This window comes from Hylaeus volcanicus, chromosome 6 (genome assembly GCF_026283585.1).
Source record: "Hylaeus volcanicus isolate JK05 chromosome 6, UHH_iyHylVolc1.0_haploid, whole genome shotgun sequence".
NCBI classification, from domain to species: domain Eukaryota; kingdom Metazoa; phylum Arthropoda; class Insecta; order Hymenoptera; family Colletidae; genus Hylaeus; species Hylaeus volcanicus.
Window position 1 is genome coordinate 25,826,291 of NC_071981.1, and position 17,997 is coordinate 25,844,287.

At 42.1% G+C, this 17,997-nt stretch overlaps 3 protein-coding genes across 4 annotated transcripts in view; 1 reads left to right on the forward strand and 2 right to left on the reverse strand.

The window, feature by feature from the left end:
- Positions 1–5,773, forward strand: part of LOC128878506 (uncharacterized) — a 24,079-nt gene extending 18,306 nt beyond the window's left edge. The window contains exons 6-9 of the mRNA XM_054126765.1: positions 3,672–3,752; positions 3,882–4,256; positions 4,374–4,586; positions 4,685–5,773. Of these exons, the coding sequence (XP_053982740.1) occupies positions 3,672–3,752; positions 3,882–4,256; positions 4,374–4,586; positions 4,685–5,017 (1,002 nt within the window). The 3' untranslated portion in view covers positions 5,018–5,773. The remainder of the gene's footprint in view (positions 1–3,671; positions 3,753–3,881; positions 4,257–4,373; positions 4,587–4,684) is intronic.
- LOC128878503 (nuclear factor related to kappa-B-binding protein-like) lies at positions 5,684–13,069 on the reverse strand. The gene is made up of 14 exons (XM_054126754.1): positions 12,279–13,069; positions 11,640–11,888; positions 11,330–11,562; positions 10,966–11,231; positions 10,479–10,831; positions 9,863–10,197; positions 9,540–9,782; positions 9,238–9,471; positions 8,956–9,177; positions 8,463–8,863; positions 8,038–8,358; positions 7,759–7,951; positions 6,895–7,684; positions 5,684–6,822 (listed from the first exon to the last, which is right to left on the reverse strand). Exons 1-14 carry the CDS (start codon positions 12,282–12,284, stop codon positions 6,010–6,012), a joined length of 4,659 nt encoding a protein of 1,552 aa, XP_053982729.1. The 5' UTR covers positions 12,285–13,069; the 3' UTR covers positions 5,684–6,009.
- Positions 13,070–13,204: 135 nt separating this feature from the next.
- On the reverse strand, positions 13,205–17,813 carry LOC128878507 (uncharacterized). 2 transcript variants are annotated; one of them, XM_054126768.1, is made up of 13 exons: positions 17,543–17,813; positions 17,141–17,362; positions 16,704–16,956; positions 16,487–16,625; positions 16,244–16,413; positions 15,806–16,171; positions 15,570–15,729; positions 15,338–15,474; positions 15,043–15,144; positions 14,932–14,972; positions 14,790–14,862; positions 14,424–14,711; positions 13,205–14,352 (listed from the first exon to the last, which is right to left on the reverse strand). In XM_054126768.1, the coding sequence occupies exons 2-13, from the start codon at positions 17,354–17,356 to the stop codon at positions 13,781–13,783; spliced, it is 2,517 nt and encodes an 838-aa protein (XP_053982743.1). In that variant the 5' UTR covers positions 17,357–17,362; positions 17,543–17,813; the 3' UTR covers positions 13,205–13,780. The 2 variants fall into 2 exon arrangements, with proteins under 2 accessions (XP_053982743.1, XP_053982741.1); XM_054126766.1 differs by having other exon boundaries at positions 17,141–17,370; positions 17,543–17,812.
- Positions 17,814–17,997: the final 184 nt, after the last annotated feature.

Sequence of the window (17,997 nt, forward strand, 5' to 3'; positions counted from 1 at the left end):
ATGCAATCAAATCATAGTAACCGTTTCAGGAATATTCAGAATTATACGTACGTTTACTTTTGTATCGAAATTATCGTCGTTTATCCGGTTTACCCTAAACAGACCACCAAGGTTAAATGGAAATGAATCCGCGCGGCGTGATTGTAGAAAGCGCGATTGTTCGTTCACGCGTGGGAATTATGTAAACGAGCCTCTAAGCACGCGTACCACTTAACCCTTTCCATGTCCCGTACGTCAAAACTGACGCACGGTTGTCTCTGCTGTGACACGCATCGTGTGTCGTTTGTTTTCGGCGCAGCCGTCTGGAACGGAAGCGTTGAAATATTCTATCCTATTAAACCATGAATTGAATTAATACCGATATATATATATATATGTATAAACAAACCCAAGATAGACTGGATACGATTCTAGAAAATTATCGCGAAAAGGATACGCTTCTCGCTATGAAAAAAAAAAAAAACATCGAAGGAGGAAACAGCGAATGTTTGCGATGCAATAAAACATAGCGTTGCGTTTGTTTTATTTCTAAACACAATGCGCGAAAGTAAAGTATCGTCTGTTTGATTAACCTTACGAAGGTAATCAGACTTTTGTGTTTATTAGCGACGCGATCTCTCGGAGGAAAAGCGATCGACCGTGGATCAGAGGATCGTTGGTTCTTTATTTTTCGTATAGATTTATTGCAGATTTAGAGATCGAGAGATATTTAGAGTTATAAAGGATCGAATATAGAGGCACGGTAGAAGTAACGTCTACAGCTAGTAAATAAATGAATAAAAAACGTTGTACAATTCGAAAGAAAAAGTGCAAGATATGGGTGGAATGAGCAAGCTACGAGGACGGGTTCAAATACTGGATTAGCGAAAAGTTTGAAAAATAGTTCCCTAGCCCTACCTGAAACACGTTTACAATTGCAGAGCCAACGAAATTTTACGTAACACGAATGCGATCGAAGCGTGCGTGCATCGACGAATAAAGTGGCACACAGTTTGCTTTCCAGGCTCGAAGAGGGCCCGAAGAAGAGGCTCGACGTGGGTGGATGCGATCAGTCGATCAGGGCGTCTCCATTCGGTCGCGCGTCGCGATTAACACTTTGCTCGCTGAGATTTCTTTTCAAGTATATGAACAACTAGCGTCTACCGAGAGCTTCGAACTTTATCGTACCATTTCTCGTCGTCGAAAGTGATCCTTTCTTTTCGAAATTTATATTTCATCTTTAATCGATATTAAATACAGATTTCTGCTGGCGCAGAATCCAACGATTCCTTTAAATTTTTATCGAGATAATACAAACACACCCTTACCGTGTATGTTTGTGGTCGCGTAGAGCAACAACGGTGGGCAACATGTTAAAATTATTACGAACGTGCGAGTCAATTAGTCTCGCTTTCCTCGCCGCGTGAACCTGTTATTATTTCGTAAATTGATCGGGTAGATAATTGCCCGAGGCAACATAAATCCACGAAACGAACGCGTCGAGACTTTTGTACGTATAGTATATCCGTCCTTGAAGTCGTTTAATTTTATTCGAGTGTACAGGCAACAAAAATCATTGATGATAACCAGGGGTCTCTGAATTCGAGACTGTCATATGTTGCGAATCGAAAACGACAATGTGTAATCGAAGCGTGAAAGTCTTGGACGAATTTCGAGAATTTCCATTGACAGCAGAAAGTGGGACGCGGTTGGTTCACCTGTTTGCACGTGTTCTGCGGGTCTACACGTTCGAACTTGCGCGTTTTATTTGTCTTTTTTGAGATATGAAGTCACGAAAGAGGCAACCTGTGAATAATTCGTAGAGACAGAGAACGCTAGAAGCACGCATTTCGCGTAAACGTACGACGATGGAACGTGATCGACGATTAGTGACGTCCGAAAGTGATACAACGAGGTGCAACGAAATCGTTATGAAATTGCTCTGACGTAACGGTTACGGTGTTACTAATAACGCGACAGGTTCGAAATCGTTCTATCGAAGAGTAATAATTATCCCATTGTTACCCTCGAGTGATCGAAACTGAAACACGTCGATCGTAACAGAAATCAATTTAGAAAATGTTAACGACTCACCGTACGACCTCTTCTATTGTGATTTTCAAACGGTAAAGCTGTATTTTGACCGTGTCCAACGTTCGTTGAATATTGATAAACACGATATGCAAATAATCCAAGATATAATATTGGAAGCAATGCAAATATTCAAACGAGCCACCTACCGCATGGCCGGCTCGCTTGGGCGTCTACAGCCTTGCCAATCGTGCAAAATTAAAACGATCGAAATTCAACCACCGTACGCATTAACGCCAACATACTTTGATTTCCATACAAGCCGGTTCGTACGTCTTGTATCTCTTATAGTCAACCACAATTTTACTAACGTTACTTTAAAACGAAGATGACTCCTTGTTTACAAAAGTACAATATAATAGCTCACGTTCTTCTTTTTAATTAGGAGCCCCGTTAACGAACCTTTAGAGATATTTAAACGTTTCTCGATTAATTTACCAAAATTATGAAAATGATCGTCCTCGCAGCTCTACCAAAATGTTTTTTTTTTTTTCAATAATTCGCCAAATAATCCCTTACAACAGCCAAACGAAACGTTAGCCAACCCTAATCGAATTCGCAGACTCCCTCAGACACAAGATGGCCCCGTAACCGCCTAACTTCCGAACTCACGGGAACGTGAGAGCGGACGGTTGAGCGTTAAGATACGATTGTCTGCAAACAAAACTTGACAGCGTCCTCGGTGATGTGCAGGAGAGACCCAGACGAGTCCGTGAAAATTGCAAAGAATAAAATCGGATCGGGATCGAAGATGCAGCGGACTTGCGAGACGATAACGATACCAAAGATAGTGGTTTGCTCCAAGTCGACCCTGGACGACTGCACAGACATGGACGACTGCGAGAGGAAGCACCTTGGCCAAAGGAAAATGATCAGACCAAGGGCCAAGAAACACTCGAGGCGCTTCTCGGTTAGCATTATCGATCGTCGATCGCCGTCTTCCTCCAGGAGTCCTTCTCCGTTGTACTTGAGGTCTCAGTCGCAGGATCAGGAGGATCGCAAGGCTGAAAAGAAAGCAAACAACGAGAAGAATCGCTCGACGGATCCTGAAACTCAGTCAGAGTCTGACTCGGAAGCTAAGGACGAGGCACTTAGGGTCGATAGGCCGTGTAATGGCTCGAAGAGCGAAAATAAGAAAGAAGGTGGTCGAAAGTTTGAAAAGAACGCGGAGGACGTTGGATCCTCTGGGATCGACGGCATCGAACCTTGCAAAAGACTCTCCAGGTGCGACAGATGCCTCAGGAGCCAGAGGGTCTTCCAGACTAACAAAGAAGATAGTTGCTTGAACAATTGTTCGGGGTACCAGCAGTACCTGAGACTGCTCTCGGTACCGCAAACCAACCTGGAATGGGGTGAAGGTAGCGGCGACGATCTGAGCTCCGAATGGGACTCGGATCACACGGATCGTTCTAGCGAACGAACCGTCGCGAAGGTAACCAGGATGTCCCCTACAGACTGTCGAGACCCTTTTCTCAAGTAAACTTGTTATTATTTATTCCTCCTTTGCGAATGTGCTCTCATCTAGATGCTCCGCAGACCTTGGAAACTTGGGAACATTGGCAGGATTCACAGTAATACCTTTGTCTCTCTTTCTGTTTTAGTCGTCAGGCTGGAGGAAGCTGAGGAACATCGTTCACTGGACGCCGTTCTTTCAGACATACAAGAAACAGAGATATCCTTGGGTGAGTCGACTGTTTTCATCTTCGTCTTTGCTTACCTACAAAAATTGTCTGCGTCAGCTGACCACCAGGAAGCACCACTTATCAACGAGTCCACCTTTTTAACGAGAATTTTGTTTGGCGTCGATTCAGGTGCAACTAGCAGGACACCAAGGAAACTTCCGCGCGGGACGTACGCCAGGAACGATTCTAAAGAAACTTTGCCCCCAAGAGGAAGCCTGCTTTCGACTGCTGATGAACGACGTCTTGAGGCCTTACGTGCCAGAGTTCAAAGGTGTCCTGGACATAAATGAATCGGATGAAGTGAACATCGAGGAGACCGACGCGCAAAAAACCGTTCAGAAAGACGGCACAGGGGACGCCATCGGCAAAAGAACCATGGTCTCCTCTTACCTGGAGCTTCAGGATCTCCTCGGCGATTTCGAACATCCCTGCGTGATGGACTGCAAAGTTGGCGTCAGGACGTACCTCGAGTCCGAGCTGGCCAAAGCTAAGGAAAGACCCAAGGTACACGATTAATAAACACGTTACTCTTAGTTGGAAAAAGGAATGTACACCTTTACGTACTCGTGAAACGCAAACGAGACTAATTCGGGGTTCTTCTTATTTACTTTCCCTGCGTAGTTGAGAAAAGACATGTACGAGAAAATGGTGCAAGTTGACCCCACTGCACCGAGTGCCGAGGAACGTCGCGTGCAAGGCGTCACGAAGCCAAGGTACATGGTTTGGCGTGAAACGATATCCAGCACCGCCACGCTTGGTTTTCGCGTAGAAGGTATCAAGCTTGCTCACGGGGGATCGTCCAAGGACTTCAAAACGACACGAAGTCGAGAACAGGTTTGTTGATGTATACATCTACCGTTTTATATAACCGTAACAGTCCGTAAATAGTAACCGACAAAGTAAGCTAATCAAAGATCGAACTTTGATGTTAGGTGACAGAGGCATTGGCGCGTTTCGTGGAGGGCTACCAACACGCGGTACCCAAGTACATACAGCGTCTGACCGCGATAAAAGCCACGCTGAAGGCGTCACCGTTCTTTGCGACGCACGAGGTCGTTGGCTCGAGCCTGTTGTTTGTTCACGACGCCAAGAATGCCGGGATTTGGATGATCGATTTCGCGAAAACGTTACCTCTGCCGCAACACTTGCCACGGATTCACCATGACGCCGAGTGGCAAGTGGGAAACCACGAGGATGGATATTTGATAGGCGTAAACAACCTGATAGATATATTCCAAGATATACGAAACTCGGAGACTACATAGTTCTTACTTTCCGAACGAGAACATGTGTAGCCGTGTCGAGTGATACATTTAATGTGTTCAGTGATAAGATTTATCACCGATACTCGACGCGATTATACGTGTTCTTGTTCCGAATCGATGGCGAGCACGCAATCTAACGTTGTCAATATTTTTTTTTAATATACATTTGACGCACGCGATACAGCGAAGAGGATATCACGTAAATAAATTTTGTACATAGATCTACGGACATGCTTCGTTGACGGTATCCTCGACAAGAAACGGACCAAAGACGCGGTGGCTACAGGCTGCCTAGGTATTCATAGTGAAACGCTCCCTACGACAGCGTTTTCCAAACTGTTTTGCACGAAAGATCATAATTAATCGTCAAGGGAGAACACCATATTAAAAGCGCATACTTTGAACAATATTTCGGCCATTTGTCGTACAAGATCAAAAATCGAATGGTCGACCGAAAATATCGGTGTTGTGTAAATATTATTGTTAACGTACCCTAAAAAAAAGTTTGGGAGACGCTGTTCTGCGAAAACGTAGACCGTAAAGAGAGAACCCCTGTAAAAATAACGTTTAACGTTCTAGCGTAATTAGATAAGTTTTATTTATACGTTACATTCGACGCTGCGGAATCATCTTGATACAAGAGAAAAGAGAGAAAGAGTGAGCGAGTGAGAGAAAACGGTGTTTTTATATTTAAAATCGTACCATGCATTTGTAAATAATTCGACACTTAATACAAAAAAAGAAGGCCAACAATGACCCGCCTGTATTCTTATTTCACCTTGTTGACTCGAATTTGCACGGAAACTGTGCGCAACGACGCAGACCTGTCAGTACGGTAGTCCTTCGTAACTTTTTCTTAATTCTTCTTTTACCTTTCTTTTTACATTCGAATTCGGTTCTAGTTTGCCACGAAACTCCGAGACTACTCCAGGAGACGAAACTGAACGAGAGAACGGAATAATGCAAAACAATAAAATGACGCGTCAATTCTGTCAGGGCGTGCTGTAGGAGTTGTTTCTCGATTGTTGTTGAGCTTGAATGGTCTGCTGCTGCTGCTGTTGCTGCTGCTGTTGCTGTTGCTGTTGCTGTTGCTGTTGCTGCTGTTGGTTCCCAGTGGACTGAGTCGAGGTTATGGTCGTGGGAGCTATCACTCGTGCGTAAACCGCTGCACCGGTGGTTTTCAGGCCTGTCGGAGTCGGTATCACTTTTAGACCGTGCAGCGTCTTGATGTTGAGCAACTGGCTCGGTAGGATGATGGGCTGTTGTTGCGTTTGCTGTTGTGACGACTGCTGTTTTCCCAGAACCACGCTTCCGCTGGTGCTCACACCTACTCCGACGTTTTTGTTGCCGCTAGCCAACACTATAGGTTTTCCAGCCAACTGAGCCGTCACCATACGCACCGTCTGGGGCTGCGACTGTTGTTGTTGCTGCGTACTGACTATGATCTTGGATTGCCCCGAGGACGACTGCGCTTGCGATACCATCTGATATTGGGTTTGTATGACCTGCTTGCCTTGCCTGTTGAGTTGATTAGCGTGACTAGTGGTTGCCAATTTCAATCCCTTCTGCGCGAGAAGACTCTCCACAGAGATGAGTTGACCGCCGCCTGAACTAGTTAAAACCTTCGCTAGGATCTTTTGTTGCTGTTGCTGCTGTTGTTGATGCGGGGACTGCTGTATTTGGACCGCGATCGGCTTTCCTCCGATCTGTGCTATTATACGTTGCATGCCAGACGTCTGAATCGACTGTTGTTGATTGGCTACGACGCGCTGTTGGATCTGTTGTTGCTGATGCTGTTGCTGTTGCTGAAAATGAAACGAATACCTCAGATATCGGTTGCGATTAATCCCGAATACCATTACGCGAACAATTCGTACCTTCAGTTGTTGCTGCTGCAACTGCTGCGTTTGATTGCCGGAAGGCGACGACTGTTTGATAAATATCGTCTGACCTTGTAAACCGTGACCCGTGAGGAGCGATTTAATTTGTCCCGAACTAACCAACTTGATCTGCGAGGCCAGCAAAGTCTTCCCAGGTAACACGTGTTGCTGCTGACTCTGTTGTTGCTTTATATTGGCGGTCTGCAAAATGCTTTTTCCCGCTTGATTCGTTACGATCGTCTGTTGCTGCTGTTGCTGGGATTGTTGCTGCTGCTGTTGATTCTGTACTTTGGCTTGAGGGAATATCGTCGTCAAATTGGTGGTCACATTTGATGCGTTACTGGAGGCGCTGTTGGATGCAACGGATTGGGCGGAGTGCAGCACAGAATGTCCAGACAATCGTATAGTTTGCAAGCCTGCAGAGGTCGACACTTGAATTTGATGATGAGGAAAGTGTTGCTGATTCGACTGTAACAGGCTCTGAGCGTTTGTCTTCACGACAGCGACAGGTTTTCCACTGATGTTGGTCACCTTTTTCGCTGGGACCGTGGTTGTAATCTGTGGTTTCGCTATTTCGTTACTCGTTATGTCCTTTTCGACGGTCACAGTGCTTATGGAGGTAGGTATACTCGTGTGAGTGGTAACGGGGACGGTAGTTCCTGTTACGGAGACGGCCGAAGTCGTAGTAGCGCTGATCGTCGTCGCCACGTTCGTAGGGACAACAGGCTGCTCGGTCGAGACCGAATGATCGACGACAACCTTTTCTTCGGTTTTCTTCTGCTCCTTTCTGTAAGAACGATATACAATCTTGGAACGCAACTCTAAATTTTTGCGAAAGAAATAGAATAGTTTCAAGTTTACCTAGATATAACAGGCTGCGCGGTGGTCGCGGCTTTTCTTTCTTTCTTAGGCGTACTTTCTTTGCTGCTAATCGGAGACTGCTCCTTGTTAATATTAGTAGGCTTTATAACCGGTGGCAACGTTTTGTTTCGCGACATGCTACCAACGTTCTTCTTGTTCTTCGCGACACCTTGCAACTGTTGATGGTACATTTCTATGGAAGAAAAAAAACCAATAAAAATATTAAATTATAGAATTTGACGTAGGGTTGCTCATGTGTTTCTCGTTTTTCGTACGAACCGAATTCAGACTCCGAGCGCGCACGATGAAGATACAACCACTCTTTGCGACGGGGGTAATACCGAACGCAAGGATCTGTTTCGTAATGCAATCTGTCCAAAGCACCAGACACGACCGAATGCAGGTATCCTTCCTTGTCGTCGCTGTCCGTTTGTTCTCTGATGTACTGGGAGTCCTTTAGCAATTGACAAATGTCGGCTCGAGTCCCTTCGCCGTTAGGGAGCCTCGCAGTGGCGTCTCTCACCAATGCCAAGATCGTAACAAAATTTGGTCGATCAGCCACCAGTAACGAGTGTCCGCGAGCCTTGGTCAATCCAGAAGCTGTAGGAAACATCGAACAAATATCCAAGTGAACGAAAGGGAATGGATAATTTTCTCCTTTAAGAGTCTCCTCTTTTTTAGAGGAAAACAATTTCGAAACTAACCGACGTTATGTTGATAAATGCCTTTCACCGGACCCACGACGGACGCGTAGCCGTGCATTCTGTAAGTAAACGCTTTATGAGGTGCAGCGTAACGCATTCGTTCCTGTCTTCTAAACTCGTCGCGTTCTTCCGGTGTGGAAGGACGAACTTTCCATTCGGTAGGCCAAAGAGCGCGAGGAGGTTCCCATTCTGCGACGCTGTTAATAGATCCTCCGTCGACGTTGATCGATTCTATGACAGGACTGCTAGCTCTACAGCTTGTCGCATTTGTATTTCCGTTTCCGGAAATGTTACCAACGTTACTGTTGTTAATGTTACTATTGCTAGACTGCGTCATTTGAGACTGCTGTTTCACAGCTGTCACGGAGCAGACCGCGGATGTTGGCGGACCTAATGAATCTCTGAAACGTAACAATATCTTTTATATATAGAAAATCTCAATTTCCAAACCTAAACTGTAACGTAACATATACACATATATAGTAATACATACTTGTGTAACAAGAATTTCGTGCATAAATCTGACAGACGTGAATCCGAATCGCGTCCAGCGCCAATCCACGCGTAAACTCCGTTTCCTTTGTTCTCTAAGTAGGGGACGAGTTCTGGTTCGCGTTCTTGTCGGTCACCCAATTCTTGAGAATAAGTGAATTCTCCGGCAAGAAACCCCAAAGCCAATGGGACCAACGCAGTCCAAGAAGACGCGAACGAGTACCTAAATTAACGATGTTTAACGATTGCTATCTATCGTGAAAAGTACTCGCTCTATACCTACCAATCGTTCAATGGCGAAATAGGGTTCCCTTGCCACTGCGTGACAGCTTCTTTCATTTCCACTCCGCTCATTCTGAACTCGCCCTTCGAGGTGAAAGCGTCTCTTAACAACGAGAAGAAACAAGCATGCGTTTCCTGCATTAGCTCTGCTCCACTGCTAATGTCCATAGCATCGTCGTTTCCTTGAACGTTTAATTCTTTATCCGGTATCGATATCACGCCTTCGTCCTCGCATCTGAACAAATTTTCTAATTTATTTGTTTTGTTTAAAAAAGGTACAGATAGAAAGAGGGGGAAACGTACTTGACGTCGTCCAGTATATCGATTCCGTCGTCCAATTGAATCGGTATTTGCATCATGTCGATGCTGTCCAAATCGAGTTCCTTCTTATCGTTCTCCTCGTCTTCCTCTGTTTCGGGAGGAACGTCTTCGTTCACACCGCTGAGTTCCGTTTTAATGTCTTCGTACTCCATGTCTTCCACTTCTTTCTTAATCTCTGGCGTAGACATCACCGAAGACTTGCTGCCTCTCGATGTTGCGGGACTCCTGTAACAGCAAGCCGATAAAATTTTCTAGTATACGCTGTTTATTACATTTTCTCTATTATAGATAAAGCGTTAAATTACAATTTCTTCTTCGATATCTGATGCATTTCGTACGCGTCTATGGGCTCCGATTTGATCGGCGTGAGCATCCTGTGATCCATGTCCAATGCGTTGGAATGTCTATTGTCGTCCGTCGTGTGAGAGTAGTCGCTGTTGTCGCTCTCATGTTTTATCGAATTCGAATTGATTAATCTCGGTGCTGGTGGGCATAGGGGCGATGGTTCTAGTTTAATTCGTTTCTTCACTGGCGTGATGCGCATGGTTGGACCGATGGGCAATTTGTGTTTCTGACCGACTTGTGCCCTTTGAGTGAGATCGGCGAGAGCGATACCTTGGGTGTTCAGTTCTGGATGAATCTGAAGTGAATGCAACGAATCGTTAACAAAGGTGAACGCGTTACACAAAGTTGTTACTAGCTCGAGAACATACCTGGGCAGATTTTATTTAAAATGAAAAGAAAACATCATGAATATATATTTATATACATTTTACTCAACGAGCAATCCATAAAAACTTGTTTATCTTTTATTCGTAATTCGAAATGTTCGTCTAGATAAGAATTTTGTCCACGTTTTGGAATAACGTTATTTTAAAAGTGCCCAGGTCCGCGTCGAAGGTGGAAAGTAACTTTACGCACATCGCGCCGCGCTCTTCGTTTTTTATGCTCGAGCAGCATTTCACGGTACATTTCCTCTGTCTGTTCGCGAATGAACAACGATCTATTCGTAGAGTACTCTGCTCGTTGCAGAGTGGAGAAAACGGGTCGAATCGTCTCGTCCTCGTGGTTCATTTGCAAGCCTCTGATGGACAAGCCCTGGGCAGTCATGAACGAACGCCTCTTCTTCTTCTGCTTGGCCCCGGAGAGCTGATAATACGGATAGTTCTCCTCGTTCTCGGATGTCGTGTCCGCCACTAGCTTCGCATTTGCTCCGAGCTCTGTCCTCAGCGCATTCAGTTCCTCCAAATAGCGCAGTTGCGTTTTCTCTTCAACTGTCGGTGCATTGCTTGTTAGTATTGTCCCTCGGAAGTTACTATATACATCTCTGCCAAACGGCTGGAGCGTGGGGGACGTATAAACAGCCAGAAAATTTTTCACAACGATTCGCAGCAGTTGCCTAACTTACCCATAGCAGGCTTCGGTTTCCTCCACTGGACTTTCGACACCGTTCTCTGCGCTGGCTGACTGAAACCCTGCTTGTATGCGTTCAACAACAAGCTCTCTCTAGACTTTAACAACTGACTGGCCAGTTCGTACGATCGCTTTCGTTCTTCGAACAACAATCGCCTTTGCTGCGCCTTGCGTACCAGACCACACATCCTTCTGATGTCTGGGCGATAGTGCCCAGCGGACAAGTGAGTGTGAAACGCGTCTAGTGGTGCTACATCGAATCTAAAATGAATATGATCTTGTATGTTTATATGTATTTGCATGTAGAATAAAGTTATCCTTTATAAAATCTATCATGAAACAACTGTACAATCCTGTACCTCTGATTTTCTCTATCAAACAGCATACGCAGAGTCTTTTCTGTTTCAGCCTCGACGTCGCAGTCCTTTGGGAAGCTTGGCAAAAGGCTGCACAGCGTCTCCCTTTGATTCTCGGTCAAGCATTCGTTCCAAATATAAGGGTAGTCTAGAAATTCTTTAAAAATCGGCGAATGTTCGCACAAATCTTGAGGCAGTTTCACCTTTGTATTCGAGGCGATGCAAGTCTCCCATTTCTAGGAATAAAACACGATTTGTTTACACGATAACAATGCAATAGTGTCGCTTGCAAATTAAAAATTGTAGGTCATACCACTGTATCGGGACTGTCTGCTTTCATAGAATATTCCGTATTATCGTTTTCATCTTCATCCTCATCTCCAGAACTGTGACTTTCGCTGCCACTAGAACCATGATCCTCTCCGCTGTCGTCTCCACTGTCTGTGGATGTACTGCTTCCACTGATGCTGCTGCTACTACTGTTGCTTCTAGATCCATGGGAAGATGCATCATCTTCGTCTTCCTCTGCTCCGCTATCTCCACCAGCTGAGCATTCGTCCATCTACAAATATAAAACACAAATAAGTATATTAATGATAGTATGTATCGCTACAAACATACATTAGGTATTGATAGCGGTGAGGATAACTAACGAAACGCAAAGTCCAGTAAAATTTCATTAATCGAAACAAACAACGTGAACCTTACTCGGGAGTACGTAAAAACACAACAAACGCTCGCGTATGCGTATACGTGTGCGTTGTTAAACGATTACCCAATTAATTAATCGTCCAATTCCGAGTATGAAAATAACGAGCGCAATAGGAACGGAGACTTGACGTAAACTATATTCGAGGTAAGATGACACAGGGTATATACGACGCGTTTGTAGCGTATACAGTATTATCGATCATTCGTATGTATAATTTGGTAATAATTAATCGTGACCAACCTCCATTATTTTCAGTTTCTCAGCGTTCGGTCTCTGCTTGTTCCGCGAGCTCTGCTATCCCCGCGAAACCACCAAATAGCACTTCACTGCCGACGATAATAAACAGCCAGAAGAAAAACCAACAACCGTGGAGATATATCACGACGTTTTTTCGATACAGGAAACCCTCGTCGCGTGTCGTGCGAATATTAAGTAATCTCGCCGTTCGCCGTTTGACCTGTCACTGCTACTGCACTCCTACTCTTCCGACAAATTGTAGACATGGCGTGGAATACAGCGAACAGAACCACGGTGTTTGTATATGAAGGATCTCGAGAGCGCGCACCTTCTTCGCCGATTCACAGCCGCGGCAATTCAATGGCGGAGATTTTTAGGGCCAGTTCAAACGCTGATCAAAGCGTCAACGATTCACCTCGTCGATGCCACCGAACACGATGGCAAATTCTTAATATTTTCCGTTCATACGACAGGACTTTTGTAAAAATTTTTTTGTTCGCACGAGAACCAAAACCGAGTATTTCTCAAAGTGTGCGGGAAACTTTCTACTCTTCTAGTGATATTCGTACGACGGCTGTGCTTGTTGGCACGATTGGAGAGAGAAAACAAAATTCAATTCGAATCGAGTCTCGAACGAATACGTCAGCGAAACCTTTTTTGATGAAAAGATAAGAAACGCCCGATAACAAGTAACGTTTTACTTAAGTGTCAAATATTCGACAAAGTGGATTATCTAGACAAAAATATTAAAATGTATTTAAAATTATTTGTTTAACGTCCACCTCTGATGTTGTTGCCAGGATCTTGATTGTAGCATCGATATCGAAACGTTTTCGTTTTTCAGTCTTTCGAAGGTATCGTTACGCTAGTACTTGAGAAGAAAAATAATTTATTTTATAATCCACGAGTATAAGTAAATAACTCACTCGTATGTTGCGTAGCTTTTTATTTGCAAAAAGGGGTTTATAACAAGTGAAATATACAAGTTTAACGACTAAGTATGTTAAGGAACTGAAAAAGTCACCTGTATAAAATTTCAGAAAAATATGTTTTCACCTGAGAACCTATGTCCAGTGGTACGCTATATCGCATCTACAATTTCCTGAATATCATTATACAGGTATATCAACTACCTATACTCAAATATGGTAGTCATTTGTACTGTTATCGCTTACTGTATATATTGCTATTATTATAGAACATCTTGTAAATGTCAAACATCGAACTTTTAATTTAACACAATCTAAATAATATTTTTTTAATATATCTACTACTTACTGTTTCAAAAATACTAATTATCATGTAATCTCAACTTTCATCTTACAAACGAATTTTGTATGTCACCTATTTCTACGTGTTCAAGTGCTAATGGTACCAGCCACGGGTATAAAGCTATTAATAATGCCTTCAGTCTTACGATACCTTGAGTTCTACGTATACCTATTTTAACGTAAATTATGCACGAGCCTGTGAAAATATTAGTAGATGAAAAGAAAGCAGTGCGACTATATGTTCTGAGGCGGAATATTCTGGTTTATGTTTTGTGCTATTCCATTGCAAGTTGCATCTGCAGTCATAGGCAACATAGGTGGGTATTGCATGTAATGCGGTTGTCCAGCAACTGCGTACCAGTGTTCTTGCATATTTTGCGGTGAAATATTGTACGGGGCTGGCTGAGAACACATATACGGTGGACATAACCCGGAATAGGCTTGTGCATAATCTAATCCAGGACACAGATGGGGCGAGAATGGTTGTACGCTGGTGTTATCGGGTATGTCGGAATGCGCTAAACAAGGAATTGGAAAGTATGGATTCGGAGGATAGTAAGAATTCGTGAATGCGTCCACTTCGTTGGTATAATACGGTAGTCCAGAATACATGCTTGGTTGCATGTAAGAAGTTTGATACGAGTTCACCGTGTCTTGATTGGCTACCTGATTGGGTACCGAGCGTGTATGTTGAGAACTTGTACCGTTACTTTTCATCTCTTGCGATTTCGAATGCTTGAAATTCGATCCAGAATGCGAATACTGATTGTTTGGTTGTGTAACTTGTTGAACGTTACGATACCGATCTGTAAAAAAAAAAAGTTATAGTAAATACATTTTATTTCCGAAATTTAATGAAATATAAACGAGCACATACTGTCTGAATTCTTTTTAAATCGTGGACCCAACCCATTTCTATTTATACGTGGGGAGTCTCTATTGATAGACTCCTGTTCCATTACTTTTACACGCGACGAGTACGATGGATCTTTTCCGTCATCCCCTTTTGGAACTTCCGTTTTTTGCATCTGCATGCTTTTTATATCGTTCGCGCATTTATCCTCGTTTCGCTGGTAATCCTCTCTTTTTTGTTGCGTCAGCGTGCAATTTTGTCTTACACCGTTATTCGTAACGTTTATAATTTCCTCCTCGTTTTGAGAAACACCTTTTCGATAAGCACATTCGCAGTTCAGATATGTAACGAAAAATATATTATATACAGATTAATCTGAAATTTCTTTACCTTGGTACCATTGTCCAAAACCGGGCGATTGTCCATTCGTCAAATAGTTCCAATTATTGGTTCCATGGAAGTACTAAAAATAATTTGAAATTAAGACGCTATCGATTTTTACATTACTTAACAACGATCGAAAGTGTCATACCTCTAATCCTAAGTTATAAAAAAATCTCAAGGTAAATGGATCTACAAAGAAAACAATATTTATAAATTATACTATGCGATTATACGCGTATAAAACGATATTTATCGTTACCTGATAATGGCAAGTCGCTGCCATTCACATCAACGCTCTTTTGTACAGAACAATTAATAGGACATATCATGTTGTCTACTGGAGTATGAGGAACAGGTTCTCCTAATGAGATACAAATTATTGGAGTAAAGAACAATATTTTTAAACAATTCGAGACTTCTTAATAACATACTAGTATATGGTACACAATAGTTATAGTTTTCGACATTCGTTATATGATCAGAGTTTGAGTTTTTTATCGTATTATTCGCGGAACATGTATTTGCAAGCGAATTTTTTTCTTTATATTCTCTACCTTTTTCCTGCTTAGCAATGTCCACTGCAGAAGCCTGTGTATTATCGAGAACCATTCTTGAAGAATACTTGTCACCTGAATAATCGAGACAATTCTTTGATCCATACTTATCGTACGATTGTTGATTATCCACTTTTCTATAATAATAAATAACAAATGTCAATATAAATATCTTCTTACTTCAAGACGCGTGCCATTATTTTCAATATACGGAAAGTAAAACAATGCTTACAAAGATTCTTCTCTCCACTGAAAGTTATTTCTGTTAACATTGTTAACATTGTTATCGTTACCTTCATTTTTATCAATATTATTTGATAAACCGTTACCGTTAGAAACTGGCTGTTTAATTTTACGCAAATTTGGACTATACGTCTTTTTCCATTTTTGATCTATTAAAATGTGCAATAAACATTTTACAAAAAAAATTATATACATAGAAAGAATGATGTATTTTTAACTACTAACTTGAATCTAAAAGTACATTTCGTTTGCATACTGGTATCCAACTATTCTGTTTATTTTTCCTTAGAGGTAATGGTTTTAGAGCGCAATACGGAACGATTCTTTTCTCGCCTAATTCCTCGATGAAAACCAATACGGGACCCTGATTTTTACTCATTTCTTGTATGTAGCCATAAAGATCTTTTCCCTTTTTCTGTAATGCTTTCATATTATCATTACCATTGGTATCTTTTTCAAGAGTAGATACATAGATGTTATTGTTATTAGCTTTGTCAAATTCTTCTTCGTTGAATTCTATTTCTACCAAGCATCTACCACCGATTTGAAGTTCGTGACTATTGTGTTTAGTCCATCCTGCATTTTTTACCTCTACAATATTAAAGTTTCGATTAATTTCTTTGATACAGTACCGTGACATTTAACGCAAAAACCCCTCGTTACCTCGTCTAATTTCATGCCATATGTCGAAATCGGTGTTACGATAAATATTAGGATCGAGAGCTTTCGCGACTCTATACGGAAACGGCGGTACGTTTCTTACTATAAGCTGTGTATCCTCAATCTTGTCGTTTCCACTTTCTACCTTGCTATATATCTCTGCAGTCAACTGTCTAAACATGTATCGGATGAATCGACATTGCATTTCCCATAAAATACGAACAACGGAAATATTAATAGACTTACTCTCGCATTTCCATATTGCCTTTAAGGAAAAACTTATCGTGCCTGAACGTAGCAGTCCGGTCGTGTAACATTTTATGGACCGTAGTCTCTATATTGGCCATGTGAAATACATCCTTATAGAGGACTTGATAAACCATAGCTATAAACATAGTTGCATTTATACAATTATTATGTGGTTCTGAAAAATAATTGTACATAAATGTAATAGAATTCCTACACTGGCAATAAGCAGCAGTTGCGACTACATCCCTTGTATAAATGGTATCGTATTGTTTTTGCGGGGTATGGCATAAATATATAGTATCTTTGAAACCATTATTAGTGACGGCATGACGATTTTGCTTTTGACCATTAAATATAATAAATTCCCTCTCGAAAAGCAACGACATGGCTTGAATTTCATTGACACCACCCCATTCTGTGAAACATGCCATTTGTTCTAGGTAATCGTCAAATGGAATCGTTATATTCTGAAGAAGAAATTAATTTCAACAATAAGAAGGCTATAAAAATAATTTACTTATATATATTTGTCTTTAATTTCTACGCGTAACAAATTAATTAATATGAGACACTTGGCGATCGAAGTGTTAAACTATAACGTGGTATATTAACGATAAGTGAAAAATCTACGGAATATGAAATAAAATCTACCTCTACGAACAAGTGTTTCATTTTTCTCATAAATTCGACACACTTCTTTCTGACCCTTATATGATAATATTGTGTCATATAAACTTGTTCACTGACTGCCCTAAACAAGCATGTCGGATCCTTGGGTGCATGTTTCCTAAAATACCCTTCGGTTTGCAACCATTCGTCGACAGGTTCCTGTGCACGTTTCGACAACTTTCTCGGCGATATTTCCATCTTACACTACCAAACTGAATAATACAAGAAATCCAGTCTTATTACTTTCGTGAAATGTAAGCGAATGTAAACATATTCCAGCGCTAGAAACTCTACCAAGGTGATCTCGAAGGTGATCGCTAGCGATCGCGTTTATCAAAAATTTGCGAATGAGTTTGATAATACTTTTCAACGATTTATGTGTACCTGGTACAATAGAAATAGGCAGTAACGTCGAGAAATTCGATCGTGCGTAGAGATCGTCGATTGCGTCGAGACGATGAATAAAAACGAAAGTTTAACTGCTACTTTGCACCCGCGACAACGGCATGGCTCTACCAGAGGATCGGCAACAGGAACAGGCAACAGGTCCTTCTTCACGAGGTGTTGTTAGAATCGATTTCCACGAGACTATTGGACACCGGACGAAAATGACAAAATCAACCAATCGTGATCGGTTATTCTGTTGCTCTTGGTTGGAAAAGGACTTTACCCACCACCACACGTGCGAATAATTCGTACCTTTGTTTTATATTTTCGCGCGACAGTTTGAATGTCTTTTGTGGCATTCAAGCTTTTACCGTTAGAGAATAGAAGATGAACGATACTTTTTACCGAAAATGTTTCATTGCGTAAGAAATATTATGCTTTCGATTGCATTG